At 53.4% G+C, this 19,231-nt stretch overlaps 11 protein-coding genes across 11 annotated transcripts; 6 read left to right on the forward strand and 5 right to left on the reverse strand.

Annotated features, from left to right (window-relative positions):
* Positions 1-317: 317 nt before the first annotated feature.
* Positions 318-1,586, forward strand: CLUP02_12267 (uncharacterized protein; the record flags this gene model as incomplete). Its single annotated transcript, XM_049291231.1, has 1 exon — positions 318-1,586. One exon carries the CDS (start codon positions 318-320, stop codon positions 1,584-1,586), a length of 1,269 nt encoding a protein of 422 aa, XP_049148376.1.
* Positions 1,587-2,785: 1,199 nt separating this feature from the next.
* On the reverse strand, positions 2,786-4,696 carry CLUP02_12268 (uncharacterized protein; the record flags this gene model as incomplete). The annotated part of the gene is made up of 3 exons (XM_049291232.1): positions 2,786-3,587; positions 3,637-3,935; positions 4,145-4,696. 3 exons carry the CDS (start codon positions 4,694-4,696, stop codon positions 2,786-2,788), a joined length of 1,653 nt encoding a protein of 550 aa, XP_049148377.1.
* Positions 4,697-5,546: 850 nt separating this feature from the next.
* On the forward strand, positions 5,547-6,320 carry CLUP02_12269 (RNA polymerase III subunit Rpc25; the record flags this gene model as incomplete). The annotated part of the gene is made up of 4 exons (XM_049291233.1): positions 5,547-5,558; positions 5,622-5,817; positions 5,880-6,030; positions 6,086-6,320. The coding sequence occupies 4 exons, from the start codon at positions 5,547-5,549 to the stop codon at positions 6,318-6,320; spliced, it is 594 nt and encodes a 197-aa protein (XP_049148378.1).
* A 99-nt stretch (positions 6,321-6,419) lies between these two features.
* Positions 6,420-7,381, reverse strand: CLUP02_12270 (uncharacterized protein; the record flags this gene model as incomplete). The annotated part of the gene is made up of 4 exons (XM_049291234.1): positions 6,420-6,604; positions 6,658-6,819; positions 6,873-7,267; positions 7,335-7,381. The coding sequence occupies 4 exons, from the start codon at positions 7,379-7,381 to the stop codon at positions 6,420-6,422; spliced, it is 789 nt and encodes a 262-aa protein (XP_049148379.1).
* Positions 7,382-7,752: 371 nt separating this feature from the next.
* CLUP02_12271 (microsomal signal peptidase 25 kDa subunit) lies at positions 7,753-8,577 on the forward strand (the record flags this gene model as incomplete). The annotated part of the gene is made up of 3 exons (XM_049291235.1): positions 7,753-7,789; positions 7,871-8,154; positions 8,251-8,577. 3 exons carry the CDS (start codon positions 7,753-7,755, stop codon positions 8,575-8,577), a joined length of 648 nt encoding a protein of 215 aa, XP_049148380.1.
* Positions 8,578-8,919: 342 nt separating this feature from the next.
* CLUP02_12272 (uncharacterized protein) lies at positions 8,920-9,066 on the forward strand (the record flags this gene model as incomplete). The annotated part of the gene is made up of 1 exon (XM_049291236.1): positions 8,920-9,066. One exon carries the CDS (start codon positions 8,920-8,922, stop codon positions 9,064-9,066), a length of 147 nt encoding a protein of 48 aa, XP_049148381.1.
* Positions 9,067-9,141: 75 nt separating this feature from the next.
* On the reverse strand, positions 9,142-13,108 carry CLUP02_12273 (uncharacterized protein; the record flags this gene model as incomplete). The annotated part of the gene is made up of 6 exons (XM_049291237.1): positions 9,142-10,209; positions 10,264-12,009; positions 12,064-12,653; positions 12,712-12,774; positions 12,835-12,960; positions 13,021-13,108. 6 exons carry the CDS (start codon positions 13,106-13,108, stop codon positions 9,142-9,144), a joined length of 3,681 nt encoding a protein of 1,226 aa, XP_049148382.1.
* Positions 13,109-13,141: 33 nt separating this feature from the next.
* Positions 13,142-13,984, reverse strand: CLUP02_12274 (uncharacterized protein; the record flags this gene model as incomplete). The annotated part of the gene is made up of 5 exons (XM_049291238.1): positions 13,142-13,290; positions 13,410-13,460; positions 13,533-13,636; positions 13,747-13,803; positions 13,884-13,984. 5 exons carry the CDS (start codon positions 13,982-13,984, stop codon positions 13,142-13,144), a joined length of 462 nt encoding a protein of 153 aa, XP_049148383.1.
* Positions 13,985-14,331: 347 nt separating this feature from the next.
* CLUP02_12275 (tetrahydrofolate dehydrogenase/cyclohydrolase) lies at positions 14,332-15,548 on the forward strand (the record flags this gene model as incomplete). The annotated part of the gene is made up of 3 exons (XM_049291239.1): positions 14,332-14,537; positions 14,613-15,399; positions 15,456-15,548. The coding sequence occupies 3 exons, from the start codon at positions 14,332-14,334 to the stop codon at positions 15,546-15,548; spliced, it is 1,086 nt and encodes a 361-aa protein (XP_049148384.1).
* Positions 15,549-15,801: 253 nt separating this feature from the next.
* CLUP02_12276 (uncharacterized protein) lies at positions 15,802-16,236 on the forward strand (the record flags this gene model as incomplete). The annotated part of the gene is made up of 3 exons (XM_049291240.1): positions 15,802-15,837; positions 15,893-16,079; positions 16,181-16,236. The coding sequence occupies 3 exons, from the start codon at positions 15,802-15,804 to the stop codon at positions 16,234-16,236; spliced, it is 279 nt and encodes a 92-aa protein (XP_049148385.1).
* A 75-nt stretch (positions 16,237-16,311) lies between these two features.
* Positions 16,312-18,322, reverse strand: CLUP02_12277 (uncharacterized protein; the record flags this gene model as incomplete). The annotated part of the gene is made up of 9 exons (XM_049291241.1): positions 16,312-16,545; positions 16,608-16,797; positions 16,925-17,053; positions 17,125-17,207; positions 17,282-17,352; positions 17,424-17,587; positions 17,655-17,821; positions 17,978-18,226; positions 18,305-18,322. 9 exons carry the CDS (start codon positions 18,320-18,322, stop codon positions 16,312-16,314), a joined length of 1,305 nt encoding a protein of 434 aa, XP_049148386.1.
* Between the last annotated feature and the right edge of the window lie 909 nt (positions 18,323-19,231).

Consider the following 19,231-nt stretch of genomic DNA (forward strand, 5'->3'; position numbering starts at 1 on the left):
CCAACGCCACTTCCTTTTGTCCCCTACACCTAACTCTCGATTTTAACGACTGTCGGGTGTTTGTGCTGTGCGCTTCGCGACCGCCTTCTTATTTTTCGCGATTTTTCCTCATTTTTTCTCTACCATTTCTCGTCTCCCAGACCCGACGGACACGCCCGCGTGTTCAGTCTTTTGAGAGGGGGCCGCTGAAGCGCAGAAACTTGAGTTCTCGTACTTTCCACACTGATGACTCAAGCGTCCGCCTGATGCATCCTGACGGCCGCTGCAAGCAACATAGACACTTGCTTGACGATATTTGGCTTTAGCAGTCCGTCACCATGCCTGTAAGTGCTCTGGAGATGCGACGACACGTTTTAGCGACTTCTGGGGCAGGGCTGACGACGGGTGGTTCACAGATTGGAGATCTCCTCGCCCAAATAAGTGGCGATAAGTCACAGAGCACATCGCCAGCTCCATCGAGGCCAGCCCTCCCGCCCCCGAAACGGAAAGCCGACGACGACCTTCGCAGCACCGTCTCGAACAAGCTTCCGCGAACAAGCACAAACGGTGCCAGCTCGTCTGCACCCCCCAGATCTGCAGATGCTCAGAGACCCGCACGGCCTGCGGAGAAGTCTTCGACAACAACCACTGGCTATCGAGGCAGCGCCGGACGACCATCCGATCGATCCACGTCTGCGCCTAGGCCTGTCGGAAATGGCATGACGTCCGCGAAATCCAGCTCTTCCGGCGCCAGGCCGGTGAATGGCTCGGGCACGTCTAGGGTGACATCGACATTGCCTAGTCGACCATCTCCGTCAGCTCCTGCCGCGGCACCGAAAGGTGCACCGCCAAAGAAGGGATCTTTCGCCGAGATCATGGCACGGGCTCAACAGGCTCAGACCAAGCTGGGCCAAGTCGGCAAGATTCAGCACAAGCCGGTGGAAAAGGTGTTTACGAAGAAAGAGCGGGAGGAGATGAAGAAGGATTTTAAGAAGGACCCTAAGGGCGCAGCAAGGCCAGTGTCGAAATTCCAGGGTACCTCAAGGCCGTCTTCGGCTCCGCCTTCACGTAATGGGGTCAGTGCAATCGGATCAAGCGCCAGCCGTAACGGAACCGCCGACAGAGCGAGAGACCCCAGGGCCGGCGTAAAGGCACGCGCGGCTGCCGCCGAGGAAGAGCAGCAAAAGAAGCTCAAGAAAGCCGCCGTCGCTACCACAGGATACACAGGCACCGCCCGCCCGAAACCCGGAGCTACCTCGGCAAAGAAGAAGCCGGCACCAGGAGGCGCTCTCCTCAACTCCCGACCCGCCCCGCGGTACGGCGGCTCCGCGAAACGCTCACGTTACGACGAGGAAGAGGAGGAGGAATTCGACGACTTTATCGAGTACGACGAAGACGAGGAAGACGATCGCGGCCCCCGGTACCACTACGGCTCTGATGGGTCTTCAGACATGGAGGCCGGCATGGATGACGTGTGGGACGAGGAAGCGGCGGCTGAGCGCGCGGCCCGCCGCGAGGATATCGAACAGGAGCGGCTCGAGAAGCGTCTCAAGGCCGAAAAGGAGGAGCGCAAGCGCAGATTCTACGAAGAGCAGCGACGACGCTAGGTTTTCTTTTCCTCAATCATCCCCATCACCCAATTTCTCCCATCATCTTTTATCAATAGGGATTTTGGATCTGGCACTACTGAGGTATTTGCACCGGTACAGGCGCGGCTCAGCATCACATTAGCGAAGGCGTTCATTCTGAACTTCAAGTTTGATTTGTCATTATTATTATGGGATATTACTACACTCCACGGCCAGTCTCTTTTGGCCTCTTTTCGTAAATCATCACACAGGGAACAGGTAGATACGTGCCACGGCTCAATAATACCTCGGCCACCATCAAGTACTAGCCTAATGTTATTACGTCTGTATTTGTTGACTGGCCAAACCTGAAAGTCTTTATCTCAACATGGCAACCAAGTCCTTTCTGGAACCAACGAGAAGCGAGACTTGGCAGGTCCATAGGCAAGACCTTTAAAGCATAATCACGTAAAACTTTCGTTGAATCACCACGAACCGAGGTTTCCAAGACGCAAGATTTATTCTTTATTGACTAAAATTCAATTTGCACCAAGACACCGAAATGAGAACCCATTGTAGTTTTCCGTTCTATAAGCCCGATGCAAAGCCCTCCTTGAGGTATCAGGTACAGCCAAACCGGACTACAGTCAGTCCTAAACTCCTCTGAAAAGTTCCGAAGCGAATAACTCAAAGCCATTTCATGGAGCTACTCAGCCCCTTTCCTCAAGCCGGAAACTCCGACGGTTTTGAACTCATCAGACTGGTAAATAGAAGGTGCGCCATGCCGTCGTGTCTCCAGCCTCGTCCCCTTTGAATTGATAAAACGATCTTACACGCGATCTGGGATCGCAACTTTGCAGATGAAGCCCTGGAAGGTAACCGACGCAAACAAAGAAACCGAGATGTCAAAGCCGGAGTCGTCTGAGTGTGGTGAAAATCAAGGAAACGGGGGCTGGCATAAAATTGGTGATGTGATCCTCCTAACCATGCTCTTTCCACGCCCAACTTCTTTGATGTGGCTCAAAATTCGATCAAATATGAAACATAAACATCGCTGCTAGTTCGAATCGCTGCATCAGGACGACTTCTCTGCCATGGCGAGAGACCTGTTGCATGATTCGAGGTCGCCATACTCAGGCAGACCGCTCAAAAAAGAACCGAAGCACACTTCAAGCGGAAGCAGTGCAGAGTTGGAGTATTTGGGTAAAACTCCGGCTTTGGCCGTTGATGGTAGCCATCTAAGGGAGATCTTCCGACTTGAGACCTGAGTTCCCATATCCACTCAAGTTCCAGCCTTTGTATCGAACCGTAGATCCGCCTGCAGAAGGAGGCGGTTTGTGGGGAGGAAGCCCGTGATGCTTCATAGGCGGCGCTGGGAGAGAAGCAGGTGCCGCAGGGAGACTGCTGGGGTGCTGGCGGGACTGAGAATGGGAGGTCTGTGACCCAGTGTGCCCGTTGGTGCCATTGGGCTGATCTTCAGGCTTCATCAGGCCTTTCTCCCGCAGATATTGAATTGATTGAAGAACAGTAAGGTCCTCTTGGTCCTTGTCGTTCAAGATCAAGCGCTGCTGGATGGTGAGGTGGCCATTGTTCATCTCTCTCTCCTTCATGGCTGCCTCCCTAACAGCAGGATCATGTACGAAGCGGCACTTGCCCTTCTTGCCGCAAGTACCTCCCGTAGAGTAGTACTTGCAATGCTTTGAAATGTCTGCTTTTTTTGCAGGAGGGGGTGGAGGGGGGGCCGGCTGAACACGACTTGACGCGACTTCTGGCTCATCGTCTTCAGACTTGATGTCAATGGAGGGGCTGCCTCTCATCTCATCGCCCTCGTCTTGCTGTTCACGCTTGCGCTTGATAGACGATTCAACCTTTTCCAGTTGTCTCCTGAGCTTGCTGGCGAGATTTTCCTCCTTCTCCAGACTGGAATGGATCTTATTGCCACTTCCTTGCGTGGTCTCGGCAGACTTCTTGGCCTTGACACGCGCAGCCGTGGGGAAGCGCTTCTTCCGCTCGGCAATGTATGAAGCGACATCAGTCACCCTACGAGACGGTTAGATAGAGCAAAATCTGACATGGCCATCCGACTTACTGTAGTGCATCTGCTCCTATCAACTTGCGAAGCGTCTCCTCTTCCATCTCATCGTCTTCCGACTCCGAGTCTTGGCCAGGTGTAAGACCAAGGGTGTTAGTCTTACGCTTCTTCTTCTTACCCGAGGCAGCATTGTCGTGCTTATCATGCTTGTGGTGGAATCCACCGTCTTGTCGGTTGTTATGATTGTGATTGTGATTGTTGTTGCCCTGTTGACGATGACGACCCCTGTCGTTGCCGTGAAACGAGCCACGGCCACGTGGGTTGCCACCACGATGACCACCACGACCTCGACCGGCCTGTCCATCATGTTTGTAGTACGGCTCCTGTGGAGGAATCGCTACGTGAGGTGCCGGAGGAGGGGCATGATATGGATATTGAGGTGGAGCTTGGTATTGGACGGATTGCGCGCGTGGATCGGCATACGGCTGGCCATATCCACCATTCGCTTGATGGTGAACTCCTTCACCGCCGTAGGCTACCGGAGCAGGCGTGGCCATGTTAGGACCTCGGGAGCCGCCTCGATCGTTTCCGTAACCGCCTCGGCCGCGACCAGCGCCGTAGGGACCTTGAGCATGGGGTTCGTGTCCAGCCCACGGCTGGCCAGCGGTATACGGTGCAGGAGCGGGATACGGTTGGGCGTAGGGTTGCTGCTGTGGTTGTTGCGGCTGCTGTGGCCCGTAGGCTGGCTGGTGAGATGGCGGCTGAGGATGTTGTGGGTGTTGAGGATGAGCGTAGACCTGGGGAGCGTAGTTCGGATGGTAGTTGGAAGTCGACAGAGGCGTAGGAGCGTGAGCGCCATGCTGGGCGGCGCCATGTCCGTGGTCTTGATGCCACTGCTGCTGAGGAGGGTAGTTGCTGCCAGCAGGTTGTTGCTGCTGGGCGGGATATCCTGGGCTATGTTGAGGGTATGGCTGCTGGCGGGGATATTCGTACTGAGGCTGATGGGCCGGGGGGTACTCTGGGCGACCATTTGATGGATAACCAGCACGCCCGCCACGGGCAGCATGAGCACCTCCGCCTCGTGAATGCTGTTGGTAAGCGCCGCCGTGATGCCCATATCCAGGATGGCTAGCCTGGGCAGCCGGAGGCGGAGGTGGTGGGGGACCGTAGTTGTAGCCCGACATGTTGGCTCGAGGACGACGACGCGTTCTTACTATCTTCGCAGTCGAGTTGCCAAAGAGCGTTCGGGGGGTTTGAAGAAAGGAACCGTGAAAAAGTGCAGGAAACCCAGTGTTCGATTGCAACGACCTTGACGATTTGTGCACCAATCTTTATTTGCAAGAGTAGCAGGGATGGTTCAAAATTCGATCAACGTAGCAGAAAGCAGTATTGCCTTTTCGAAAGTAGCGTGTTCTATGCAGAGAGCACCAGTTTGAGAAAAGAAGAAAGGCGGCCGACCTGTAAAGATTGAGGTGATGAAGGAAGGGAAGCGAAAGGCTCTAGGATGGAAGAGACGGCTGGACGCAGTTTCCCTGACCTGACGTGAAGGTGAGGCGAGTGCGTGGAGCCCCTAGGACTTGAGCTTTCGGAGTCGCCCTACAGTCATTTCGGGTCCCGCAATAACAATTCCAGCGGGTTGCGACAGAGGCGGGCCGCCTAGACAGACCTCGAGCCACTAAAGCGTGGTAGGCCATAGGGATACACATGCACCCTGCAACCGCTAAGGCTAAACTCAACGTAGAGGGCGGTAAGAGTCAATCTGCTTCCCAAGACCAAAGCGCCCCGCGATTTTGCCGATTTTGCGATCTCACTGAGCGCCGGTACAATACACTGAACCACGACTCGAAAGACCCAAACACGACCCTCCAGAGGCGTTGAGGGGACGGACGATGATACTGGATCAATAATATATTTACCCGGGATCTTTTTGGTCTGCAATCCGCCGTCTCGAAGACAAAGCGCTCAACATGTTCATCCTAGTAAGACTCGAAAACTCACAAATTTCACCTGAGTGTGTCACTAACACAAAGGACCCAATCAAGACCAAGATTGCGGATCTGGTCGAAATCGCACCAGAAGACTTCCGCAAGAAGAGCAAAGCCGCCATTGAGGACAACATTAATGCGAAGTACGCCAACAAGGTCATACAGAAAATTGGTCTTTGCATCTGCCTCTACGATCTTCTGTGGACTTCTGAGGGCCTCATCGGCCATGGCACAGGCCTCGTCAACGTCAATGGTAATTCCACGAGCTCAAGCCCATCAGACTTTTTTTTTAATCATCTTTAACAAATGCGGCAGTGGAGTTCAGACTCGTCGTCTTCAGACCCTTCAAGGGCGAAGTCATGATTGGAAGAATTAGAAGTTCGACGCCGGCCGGCATCAACCTGAGAACCGACTTCTTTGACGATATCTTCATCCCCTTTGATGAGCTTCCCGAAGGTGCCGAGTTGTACGTGCCGCCAGACCTGCCTTGTCACCTTGATGCGTCACTAACACGACTCTAGCAACCACTCAGAGCAGCTATGGATCTGGAACATTGAGGACGACAGACTCTTCTATGATAATCACGAAATGGTCAGATTCCAGGTCATCGATGAAGAGTGGCACGACCAGACACCTGCAGGACCAAGCCAGGGCGAAGAGGCTGCTCCGCCAAAGCCGCCGTACAAGGTGAAGGGCACCATGGCCATGGAGGGTCTCGGCGTATGCCTCTGGTGGGACGGACAGGGCGGCGAATAGCCTTCAGATGGCTCCTGAAATCTCACAAGCGTTATTCAGACATGGAAAGGGCCCCGAGGCGTACGGATGGGCGCGGATTTTGTGTATTGTTCTACAATTCTATGACTTGATACCCGCAAGCAGTCTTGACTCCACATCATCCAAAACAGAGTAGTGGTCGACGACGGCAATGTTCTCCGCCTCGCCCTTGAACTGCTTGTCAGGGTCGACACCGGGTCCAAACATCTGAGGGGCACCAGCGGCACCTCCCATCTGCCCCATTTGCTGGGCCATCTGGCTGGCAGCTTGATGATGTCAGTATGCTGGAGGGGCAAGGCTAAGATAGTTTCAGACTTACCGTTGTCGCTTCCCAAGATGAAAACGAAGACAGACTGCAGACCAAAGATGCAGAGGAAGTACCAGGAGATACTGGACATCCAGCGGGGATCCATGTCCTTGGTCGCCACACCCGCCTGAAGCATGCTCTTGAACTTGATGGTGATAGGGAAGGGTAGTTTCACTAAGACAGTCAGCAGCCGCACAAAGTCCTGATGTTGATCATGTAAAACATACTAATGACGTATCCGCTGAAGAAGGCGTTGATCCAGCTCATGATCAACGTGTTGGGAATAATCATGGCCATGTTATTCTTCATCATCCCCATCATCCCGTCCATCGCGCCAGGGTCGGTAAGCGGATTCGCGGGCGGCTGGCCCTTCTGATCCGGGTTCTTCAAGTACGCGCCGGACTCGTACGCCGCGACGAGCGCATCGCGGCGGGCCTCAAAGGACTTCTTGGACAGGACGTGGTGGTTGGTGCGGACCGTGACGCCATGCATCAGGCTGCGCTGCTCCTTGAGCGCGGGCTTGTCGAGCTTCTTGGGTGCGGTGGCGAGCAGAACCGTGGCGTAGTGACGCAGGATGCCGGTCAAGACCATGACCACCGTGATCGGGAATAGGATCCAGTAACTGTCGGGTTTGTCAGGTCAGCATACGCGGTTGCAACTGAGGACGGGCAAGGCGGGACTTTGCGTACAGGAGCTGGGGATCCCGATGGATCGTCTGCACCGGAACTTGGGCCATTCTGGGCTTGTATGTGACGATTAGAGCCGGGCAATGGTGTATTAGAGACGGTAACGGCGCTCGTCGTTGCGATGCAGCCAGGTGGTTGAGAGCTCCGCCTGCATCAGTGTAATCTGGTGGAGTTGGATGTCTGTATCGAGTGGGAGCTTCCTCGGGTGCTTGTTTCGCCGAGCTTCCGAAAGACCACCTTCCACTTTCACCTCTGCCCACGGACGGGACTTCGCACAAGGGTCCAAGCTGTCCTAGACTCCTAGCTCCGAAAGCCAGGCTGGAGGTTACAAGCCAAACTATCACAACTCCACGCCTGCCCGCCTCACGCATAGCTGTCAAGTCTACTCGAAAAAAGGATCCCGAAAACCGAAGTAGACAAAATGTCTTCCGAAAAAATTACGGTCCATAATCTGGCCGGTATGCACTTCCCTTCACCCTCATATGGCCCTGCAGTAGGCCTAGCTATCGCATCACACTAACACAAGCTCCTCCCCCCAGACCTGAAGAATACCTCGGACGATGCTCTCCCCAACTACCTCAACTCTCTCAAATTCACCCAGTCCCACGCGCTCACCGATGTCCGCCTCGCGCTCGGCTACTCAGCATTTTTGATTGCGGGCGCATGTTTCCTCTGGGATTATAAGCTCGGCTTCGACAGCACAAAGTACTACACGGCCGCCGCCGTGGTCCTCTACTCGATCCTCAACGGCGCTCTTACGCTATGGATCTGGTTGAAGGAGGCAGGCACCGTGTATGAGGGCACATCACCCTCAGGCGAGAAGGTAAGGCCACTTTGCTTTCTTTCGTGCCCTCTCAGCAGCTAGCTGCATGTGCTCCCAGGATATGGACAAACCTTGACTTACACGCCCGCGAAACAGGTCAACATCGCGACATCCACAAAGAAGAACGTACCGACCTACAACATGAAGATCACCCTGACCTCGAAGAACGGCGAAAATAAAGTCATCAACCTCTCACAACCCTTCAACCAGTGGTTCGACTCACAAGGCCGCTTCGTCGCGGTTCCCTTCCAGGAGATCCTCGCTACCAACATCCCCGCCGTCGGCAAGCTTGACCCCAAGCGTATCGCATCCACCTCCCAGGGATACTCGACTGACGTCCTCGACGCGCTGTACGCGGAGAACACGGCGACGGGGAGCGGCGCGGAGGCGGCCAAGGGTGGCAGCAAGAGACGCAAGGCATAGACAGGGCCGGACTGGAGGTGGTTTGGACTTGTTACCGCATGGGGCTTGCCAATAAACTTTTTTGTGTAAATTACGGATAATTGGAACCGTCAAAAGCATGGTGTCTGTGTTTTTGCTTAGTATATTGCTTCAAAGTGCTACAATCGCACCATCTATGCCTTCGTGATAATTATCATTATTCGCTCCATTCCTCGGCCGGCTTATGCTCTGGACAGCATACATGCGCAGCAACCAAAGTGTCTCTGGTGAAATCATTGCAATGCCTTGTGTGATTTTTATCTCATTAAACTGGATGCTGGTCGTCTAATACTGATGATCCATTGGACCTCCAAACGCCTCGCCATGCCACCAACCCTCACCATATGCAAGTCCGCCAAATACCTCGTCTCCCACTCTCTGTTCCAACACATGAGTCGCTGCCCTCCTATACCAACAAACCATCACTTTCGTGCCTCGACCAAAGCCAATTCAAACTCGACTGATCCATGACAAAAGTGCAAAGCCATCACCTCGTGTTCAACTCATTCTTTCGAAACTACTTCAAGCTCTGAAAGTCAACATACGTCAGTTGACCTCGTCCCAAGCCTTACGAGACTTGAGGGCAGCCTCTCTGACCATTCGTGACTCGTCTCCAGAGGCCTGAGCCAACAAGCGCTTGGCCTGGGACGCCGAGTCGAGGAGATGGCGATGCTCAAAGTTGGGCGGCAGTTGCCCGATGAGACGAACGACCAAGGCCCGGCATTGCGCCTCCTGGAATCCGGAACGGTCAAAGGGCACGTAATTCTCCGGCATCCAGGTGTTGTCTTCGCCGGCTTGCGTCGTGTCTCTTCTAAAGATCGACAGGGAGGCATCAATGATGCTCTTGAGGAATGGTTGCATGCGTCTGGGCGAGTTCTCCGTGACGGCCACCAAGATCTGGAGACCGGCTGCTACATCTGCGCTAGCCGGCAGATTGCGGATCGCGCAGAGAATGATTCGGATAAGATCCTCCGTGTCGTCCTCGTAGTGCGCGTACTTGATGTGCCTGACTGCTCTCAAGACTGCAATGCTATAATTGGCCGCAACAAGCATGTCATCCTTGCTGTTCGAGCCGGCAGGCCAAGCCTTGGGCAGCATGGGCTTGACCAACTCGTAGTAGGCCCTCTGCACCCAGAGCTTTTTAAGCTGGCCGTAGAACTCGGGCTTTGCGAATTCCAGGTCACTGAAGATGAAATCCATGCTGCGAGCAAGCGTGTGGCCAATCTTCTTATTACCAGGACCTTGAGTTATAGCCGTGAGAACATTCTTGAGAGCGTTACCAGTGTAGCGTCGGAGAATGCCGACTACAATCGCGTATACAGGCCTTGCCAGAGCTGCTCTGAGGTCGTTGGGGCTGTTTCCAGCCACCACATTCTCCTCATGGTCGAGGTAGCCAGTGATTTGCTCCAGCTGGTCAGACAGTCTCTCTTCGCTGACAACGAAGTTCATTTGATATTCCATAATCTGGACGATATCGTTCAAATTCTCAACCTTGTATTTGTTGGCGATGACGCACAGAATAGCCGTAACGACTTGCCGGCACTTTGGTGAGTCTGAGTGGTCTCTGGTGAGAAGGCCAGCAATCAAGATCTGGTGTGCGGTTCCTCTTTCAACCTAGAACAGAGTGTTAGCAAAGCTTCCCTGGTCTTGATGCAACGGTTATCTTACCAAACGCTCGACTGTGGTTGGATGGAAAGCTTGAATAATGCCCAAGGAGAGGATGACAGTACGGCCGTGGCTGAAACCACTGATGGGGAACTGGGGAGGATCTCTCATGTTGTAAGGAGTCTGCGGAAGACCCATGGTCCGCAGCATGGCCGCTCGCAACTCACTATTGTTCCAGCTGTGGGTCTCGGTGGGATTAGGATGGCGATACTGGTCGGTTCCACGGAAGAGTGTTACGACTTCTTCGTTCAGAAGCAGGTTGGTCTGCTGGTATTCGCTCATGTGCTGGATAGTGAACATCGCAATATTCGAGAGGCGGTGCAAGTAGGCATCCTCTTCATTCTTGTCTTCCGGATCCTTCTTGCCAAAGTCGTCGCTCAAGGCAAGTGAAAGCTCGGAATTGTCGGCATAACTGATGATCTTGGTGGCCCGTCTGTAGAGCTGTCGAGTGACGTACAGATTGATCAAGGCGAAATCTCCTTGAAGATTGTCAACTTCCTTGCTCTCGTCCGTCCCTGACGTCGAGACGATCTGGTCGTCAGGGAGGCGTGGCAGATTAGGGAAACGGTTTGCCACGTAGCTAACCCAGTTGTCGTCGAATCGCGTGTCGCTGAAGTTGTTTTTGACGGGCAAGTTGATGAGTTCTTTGGCTCCTTCCTTGAACTGAATCATGGCCGAGAATATGTAAGTAGCAATGACCGACCAAATCTTCGGGTCAGCTTTGGCGTCCTGCATCTTGTAGAGGTTAACCAGAAGCGCTTGCATGAAGTATGTGTAGTGTTTGAGCTTCTCAGAGCGAGGAGATTCGGAGCAAAAGACGTAGGTCAGTCTAGCGAGATTGTGCTTGAGAACATTGTGCATGCTGTCCAAGTTGTTGGCCGAAGGGGAAGCACTGTACGCGTCACAGACTCGGAAGCATGTGTCGATGAGCATGGGTTGCGCCGGCGGGTGTGCCATCGTAGCCTTTTGTAAAGCAATAGCAGCCTCGTCGGATATCTTGAGTTGATTCTTGTCCTTCGCCGGTTCGCCAGGGGCTTGAAGCGCAAGAGTTGCTAGGTTGTCGCAAATTTCGTTTAGTGTTTCTTCTGGAAGCATCGGCTGGTTCGACTGTCCAATTTGAGCTGCTCTCTGACATACCATCAACCCCAGACCTTTGGTTGCCTGTTGACCGATGGTGATATCTTCGGGTTGCGCAGTATCTTGTAGAGCTTTTTGGAAAAGAGGCAGGTACGTCTGCTTGTAGATGGGGGCAAGTAGCGGCTCGGTAGATTTGAAGGCCTCGGCGTCCTCGACACTCAGCTCCACGCCTCCTCCAATTAGGGCTAACCGCAACTCGAGTAGAGAATTCAGGAGAATCAGGAGATTCTTCGTGTGGTCAGGTGACTTTGTGTGGCGGAGATTCTCCTTGATATGGGTCACAGACGGGGAGATCATGAGTGCAAAGGCAGCTGGCTTTGCGCTGTGGATGGAGATCAAAAGCTTTCCTGAGGCTGCCGTGTAGATCGGGTTTGACAGGTCCTCCAAGCAGTCTCTCTGAACAGTCAGGGCAAAATCCCTGAGCTCGTCACCGGTAAGTCTTTTGGCGACTGTTCGAATGACTTCCAAGGTGGCATTGATGGTGTCCTCGATCTCCCCATTGCGGACTTCATACTTGAGACTGTCCCAAATCTTGTTGGTAAAGGGGGTGACTCCTTGCTGAACATGTTCATAGCCGCTCAGACATGCGGTCATGGTCTTGAGGATGTCAACCTACAGCAGTGTCAGCACAGGTATAATTGACATAGTCCAAGGAAGAACACAAACCTTGACGTTGACACTGACACTGTCCGGCTGGTCTAGCCTGCTAAGGAGGTATGGAATAGCCTTGTCAGCGACACGATGATGTGCCGAAAAGCAAGCCCTCAAGGCCAATTTGAGATCATCGGCTGTGATTCCCGAAGGATGCTGTGATGTCCTCAACGATATGGGGAAGTATGCTGAAAAGATACTGAAAATCTCATCCACGACCTCCGGTGCAGGGGAATAGTCTGAAAGAAAGACCTTCAGAATCTTGAACCAAGTCATCAGACACTTGGGGTCTCGCTCATTGCGACATAGTTGCAAAAGATCCGTGATGAAGCCCGAGGTTGTGCCGTGTCGGTACTGCAAGTCGTTTGCTACATCCGGGTTGGTGATAAGATGGTCCAGAAGTTCATATACTGTTGCACGGGTTTCTGCGACCTGGGACTTGAAATCATCACCAAGGCTGCACACGCTCTGGATAATGTCGTTTCCCTTTTGTGGCTGGAAAGTCTTCATGCCAGCAGTTCGGTCAAGAGCCTTCGCAGCGGGCATAATGCCAGCCTTGTGGTCGACCTTGAACATGCTTCCAAAAAAAGCCACCAGGAGGTTGGCTGAGAATGCGGCGTTAGCAATGAGCCTTTGAGTACACATGCCTTCGGCCTTACTTACTTTGATCGGCTTTGAGGAATGCGGAATCCAGATGCTCAAGAGTCCCTGCTAGAAAACTCAAAGCTAAAGAAGGTGTCATAGTCAGTAATCGTCTTTATTCCAATACGGTCTTTACTCCTGTACCTTTGGACCGTGCAATGACATCACCATCGCCGTCATCCTGGTCTTCATTTGCGCTGGGCATCCAGGGTCGAATAGATTCTACCCATCTTGCAACTGGATTGCTAGGTCTGGGTGCTGACTGGATCTCTGGGGTCATGTCAGCTGTTTGCATGGTTGGTGAAAGGGTAGGAATGGCCATATACATACCCGAAGCTGCCTCCTGTGTGATTGCTGTTTGTCTCTCAGTATCGTCGCTAAGCACGAACTCGAGTGCAAGTTTCCGAAAATCGGCCATGATAGTCGTGAATTGCGATGAAATCAAAAGCGTCTAATGGTAGTTTCGATTGCCCAATGTATGTTGCTGTATCGAAGTCCACTCCGCGTAGTGTGAAGATGGGTGAATGCCAAGCTGATATTGTCTAGATGCAATCGGGAAGGTGTTGTAGTAAGAAGTTGTGAGATAGTCCGTCGTTCCTTCTCATGTGCTTCCAAAGTTGACCCCGCGCCTGCTCAAAATGCGTCCCGAAAGAGTGAAAGAGAGGCAAGACGTGCTCCTCTCATGCAAATTGCTTGTCTAGATATCCAATTTCATGAACGTGGTAGTCGCTTTAGATTGGGGGGGAAATGGTGGTTTGGCGAATAGTCCGCTGGGTATTTGTCAGTTGCCGATACTGGGCTTCATACCACCGAAAGCCGGTGATGAGTTGTGAGATAATTACTCAGGCTTGCTGGGTTGTTGGTGGGGGATATCTCAATCGAGAAGGCGGTGTAGCACTTATCGTCATTATCGCGGTATGGAGGAACCAATTTCCGGTGGATAGACCTTTTTGGGCTTAGCGTTAATCATCAACTTATCTTTGCTGGTTCGCCATTTCAAGATATTTGTTGTCTCTGGTCATAACCTGGCTTGCGTTGAGGAAAAGCTTTACACACGGGATTATTCTTGAGCTGTTTAGTCGCTGCGATCTGCTCTCTGTCAATGCTTTCAGCCTGGAGCGGAATTGCAACGGATGGGAGCGGTAGTGAACTAGTCTTAATTGGGTAAGAGGGTATGGAGGGGTAACACAGACGGGACTGCGCAAGGGCCGCGGGGTCCTGTTCCAGCGAACGGAGGAAAAAAAAATTTGGACGTCGAAGTCGGAGCGTGCCCCTCCAAAAGACTCGGAGCCATTCAGCTTCACTTGATTAACCTTTCTTCACTTTCACTGCCCCAATAACGCGTCAAAATTCGGATTTCGAATCCTGATCAACTGCCACTCCTATAAGCGCCGATATATTGGCTGTCTTTGCCAGTTAGTCTTCTCTCCTCCACTCCCGATATGCTCTACAACGCGGCATCGCGGGGTCGGAGGTGGTGGGGCTTTCCCAAGTACTAATTCGGGGATAGAAGCCGACGGGCAACTCACTCCAACCACATATGTGAGTGACAGTTCTTATCAGTCGAGACTGAGAGACCCGACTAACAATGCTGTCAAGCCGCGTGTATCAAAACGGGAGTTTGCCTCCCTTTCATAAAAGATGGCCTCCAACGAAGCTGTGCCCAAGACCTGCAAGGTCATTCTGGCCGACACCATCGCCAAGCGTCTCCTGACTGAGGTTCACGAGACCCTCGCCAAGGTGCAGGGCAACGGCGCCTCCAAGCCGACCTTGGCGGCGTTCCTGGCAAACGACGATCCGGCTGCATTGCAGTATGCTGAGTGGTCTAAGAAGACCTGCGTCGAAAAGTAGGCGAAAAACAAACCCTTTGTCGCTGCAAAGACAAGTTGTCTTTGTGTGACAAGACGTGTATAAAAAATGAGCAAAAATTGGATGCAAAAGGTAGCTGACGAGACGGTGTTCACCCCCCTTTCCAGCGGCTTCGACTTTGACCTGCGCCGTGTCGACAAGGAGCAGCTCGAGGAAAAGATCACCGAGGCCAACGAGGACGACAAGGTCGACGGCATCATCGTCTACTACCCCATCTTCCCCGGCAACCCGCTCCAGGACAAGTACATCCAGGAGACAGTCTCCCTGGCAAAGGACGTCGAGGGCCTCTGCCACCAGCATATCTTCAACATGTACCACAACGTCCGCTTCCTGGACCCGCCCCACAACCTGAGAAAGTCCATCCTCCCCTGCACGCCCCTCGCCGTCGTCAAGATCCTCGAGCACCTCCAGATCTACAACCCCATCCTGGCCTACGGCAACCGCCTCTTTGGCAAGACAATCACCGTCATCAACAGGTCCGAAGTCAACGGCCGACCCCTGGCCGCCCTGCTCGCCAACGACGGCGCCACCGTCTACTCGGTCGACATCACCGGCGTCCAGCTCTTCACTCGCGGCAAGGGCATCAAGCAGATCCGCCACCAGGTCGAGAACAAGGAGGGCTGGGGCCTGGAGCAGGTCCTCCCCCTCAGCGACGTCATCATCGGCGGCGTCCCCAGCGAAAAGTACAAGATCTCGACCGACCTCATTCGCGAGGGTGCCGTCTGCATCAACTTCTCCTCCCACCGCAACTTTGACGCGCCCACCGTCAAGGAGAAGGCGGCCATCTACGTCCCGTCAGTTGGCAAGGTCACCATTGCGTGCCTTTTGAGAAACTTGGTGGTAAGTGAACTAAATGAACACGGCGAACCAGAAACCATATCCCTGACTTTTCACAGCGCCTCATCGCCAACCGTCCCACGACCAAGGACAACGGCAATGAAGATGCCTCCACTGCGCAGGCTAGAAGCGAGGCGTTCACTGAGGGCTAGATCAGCGTGCCGCATTGCCCACCGGCAAGATGGGATATGAAGAGGCACATGGGTTGTCGACTAAAAGCATTGTGGACTGTTTATACGTGGTCAGCCATACGGGAGGATCACTGGAATTTGCGTTGAGGGCTGGCGAAAAGATACAGAAAAAAGCATAGACTATTGGGTACATATCCGGACATTTTAAGACGACAAGATAGAAAAAAACAAAGGCACGCGCGCTTACCCGTGTCACAATTGAGGGAGTTGGAACATGGCATGTCGTCGATTTGCTTCTTTGCATAACATGGTCAAGTCAGACATGATGCCACCCACTTGTGGATATTCATGCTGTTCGCGACAAGGCGGCTGCTATCAGACGCATTGCTGGACGGGGCCTGAGACATAGAAAGGGACCGGGCCCAGGCCCTCGGGAACATCATCTGGAGACATTCCAGCATCCCAAATATGCGGAGCAGAAGCATCAAGCACGCCACAACAGGCCACACGACGAATGCCTAGACCTTCGTGACTTCCTAGTCATTACCAGAGGTTGCCGCCGGCGCGGTGGCCGAGTAGGGCTCTCGGGGAATATGTCATCTCTTTGATTGGAAAGGGACAGAGCCCTAAAACCCCAAGACCGATCAAGATAGGCGACGAGATCCGGGCGCAACGCCTTGTCGACCGGTGCGTTGGGCAGGAGATTTAACATTCGAAGCTATTGACTTATGCCATCGGAAATGAGATTGGGAAAATCCTTTCATCGACAATCACGAACCTCCTCTCATTGAAGTTGCAGACTATGAGCATAAGGTAGCGTGGAGAATAGGTTCGCGGCTTGCCAGTGCCAGATTCTTCCGCAAGTTCCCCCGCGCTCGGGATGCCCGTCCCGTCCATGGGAAGGCATGGTCCAGTAGTTTGAGCGTGGCAAGGATGCCGCTGGTTTGAGGTTACGACGGATCGCTGGATTCACCCAAGATTTGCGATGTGATGGTTGGCGTCGAGATTGGTTTGGCGACTAGAGTCAATGCAAAGCAGGAGAGAAAATTTTGTTAGGTAGGCGAGCGCGATATATGTGACCTGTAGTAAGAATATACCGGGCGATGCCTGTGTCAAGTTAAAGATGCATGGCGTCACTACAGACGGGGAGCCGTGAGGTCGGGAGACTGGTGGGAGAGACGCGTCGGCGCGCAACAGAGTGGCAGCGGGAATGGGAGTGCTGAGGTGCCATTGGCATCCCATCTTCCGAGTCGTTCTCTCATTCTGGCTCCTATCGGCCTAGGCGCGTTACAGGCAAATTCAGCCCAGGGTGAAATGCAACACAGTGCATCCGACGAATGGCATTGCTGGTGAAAGGCTGGAAGCGCAACCCCGTAATATATTGTCATGAGATGGACGCGCCGATGTTCGTGCTCGACCAAGCAGTACCAACATTCCAGAAACCGCGAGGAATTTGGCAAGTTTGGGTCGGTTGTTCGATCGCTGATTCAGTACGGCGTGCTGGTGCCCCGCCCGCATCCAACGGTCTGGGAGTTCACATGGATGCCTTAATAATAGGCCGCTAGAACTTGAGAGGAGCCTCAGGGTCGACTCTGACTGTCCCTTGAAATCGGAGGAAAGCTTCAGATCATTGCCAAAGTAGGCCAGTAGGTGAGGAGTCCGAGGCCAATATCTCCACAGCTACAAATCCATCAGCGAGGTTGTGATGAAGCTTAACCGTGGTGGGATGGGTTCGTCTTAAATGGAGATTCGACAGCCTTCTGCTCGATCAGTAGCGGATTCCCGCGGTGCGTCCACAAATGGAACGAGAGGCGGTCGAGATGTCCTGGGAGGGTAGCCAGGCAGGTCAGGGTTCTGCATGCGGAAGGCTGATGAATTGCCGAGATTTGCGTGAACGTCCTAAGACTCCACCACCGTGCGAGTGCGGTTTTCTCTCGAAGGTGTCGGTGCCCGTGCTTGCCCAGTACGGATACCTGTGCAAGCCGTTGGACCTGCGAAGGGACTTGGAAGGAAGGAAGGAGGCAGCAGAGAATTGTTTGTACCTGGCACCTGCTTCCTTTCTTCAAATTTGTTTACGGATACTTTGGAATTCGTACCTTCCCATCGTAACCGAAGGTACCTAAGCACCTAAGGTGGAAGGCGCCAGGGCCGGGACTGTTTCTTTCCTTGACGCAGCTCCGCTTCTCGTGCGCCAACTTCCCTGCCAAGCCCACTTCCACTTGCTGGCCAATGCTTGGGAGGAACCGGGGGCCCCAGTGTCTTAAGGGTAAGTTCAATCTTCGGGTCCAATCATCCTGGCAGTTTCAACTTTCATGCCAGGCACCGCAGGGCAGCACCTGCAGGAAAGCAACCGCAGAAAAGGAACCACGCTTGTCCCAACAGGGGTAACTTAGTACGCCCAGTTCAGCAACGCCAGGAACACTGCGAGGTGCGAACGACGAATTACATACGAACCCATGGAAGCAGCGCTGTTGACGCTTCGCATTGGTGCTTCCGACTGGACAGCCCAGGCCCCGAGGAAGAAGCAAGGCCCCATGGAAGTTTCCGACTGCTAACGCTGCTGGGAATGGAAGAGAAAGGAACGAGACCCGCACACGACCGCCCACGCCGCCATCGAGACCCTCGCATGTGCAGCGATACTGCTCTAGCAAGCCACCGCGGGCTAGGGTCGAAGCGGCCGGTCCAGGGGCGCAGACCAACTACGAACCAGGTTGTGAACTTGCGCGAGCATTGGTCTCCTTCTCTGTTGGAGCAAGAGATTTGAAAATTTTACGAACGAAAGGGCTGCTGGACATGGGGAATGCCTGTTCCCTGTCTTAGCTATTTCGCGAATTAAGAGACGCGGGAAGAAGATGATGACTTGACCAGAAGCGAGACATCAGGCAATGGGGCCAGACCAGGATGCTCTAATACTGCGTACCTTACACTATGAAGAGAGGGACAGACATAATGAGCATCAGATGCCACGCGACATCTGCAGTTGACGGCCCAGAGAAGCCCCTTTGGCGGGCATTGTTCTTCCTGTCAGTGTCACTTGCGCGTCTACGGATGCTAATTATTCTGTATCGTTACTTTGTAAACTACGAACAAACCCACGGGCTTTCCGTACCACGCACTTGGTTCTCACTCAGTCAGCTCGCCGATCAACAAGCCAAGACCGTTCTCGGCAGCTGGCTACTGCAGCACAAGTACGAATACATTATTACTTTTCCCTTCCGGCTCGGCCCAGGCTTCGCCCATCCGCTCTCGTGCACCTCAGCCTGTCATTCCCACACCCGTTCGCTTCCAAGGAAAAAGACCTTACTCGATACTCCGTGCTCTAAAGGTACACATTTCAGCTGCGGCGAAGTGTACTTGTACTCTTGTTGTGTGTAAACTTCAACATACGCAGCACATTTGTTACAAGCGAGCAAGTACCTACATTGGATTGGACGCATCAACTGCCGCCTCAGGTCTCGAGCCCTCCTGCGATCCTGCTCTGTTCGGCTTGTACTGCGTACTCTCTACGAATACTCCATACGCATATGTACGCATACTCGATCCCTGGGCCGCTCATCTCCCGCAGCCTGTCATCTTATCTTGCTTGCACCGCCAACGCAGATCAGTGAAGGGGAAACGAACTGCAACCACGAGGCATTCACCAGGTCCATCTTCCGTCCTTCACCTACACTTCCACTCGTTTTGTACGAATACTTGTGCTTTGC

This window comes from Colletotrichum lupini, chromosome 6 (assembly GCF_023278565.1).
Source record: "Colletotrichum lupini chromosome 6, complete sequence".
NCBI classification, from domain to species: domain Eukaryota; kingdom Fungi; phylum Ascomycota; class Sordariomycetes; order Glomerellales; family Glomerellaceae; genus Colletotrichum; species Colletotrichum lupini.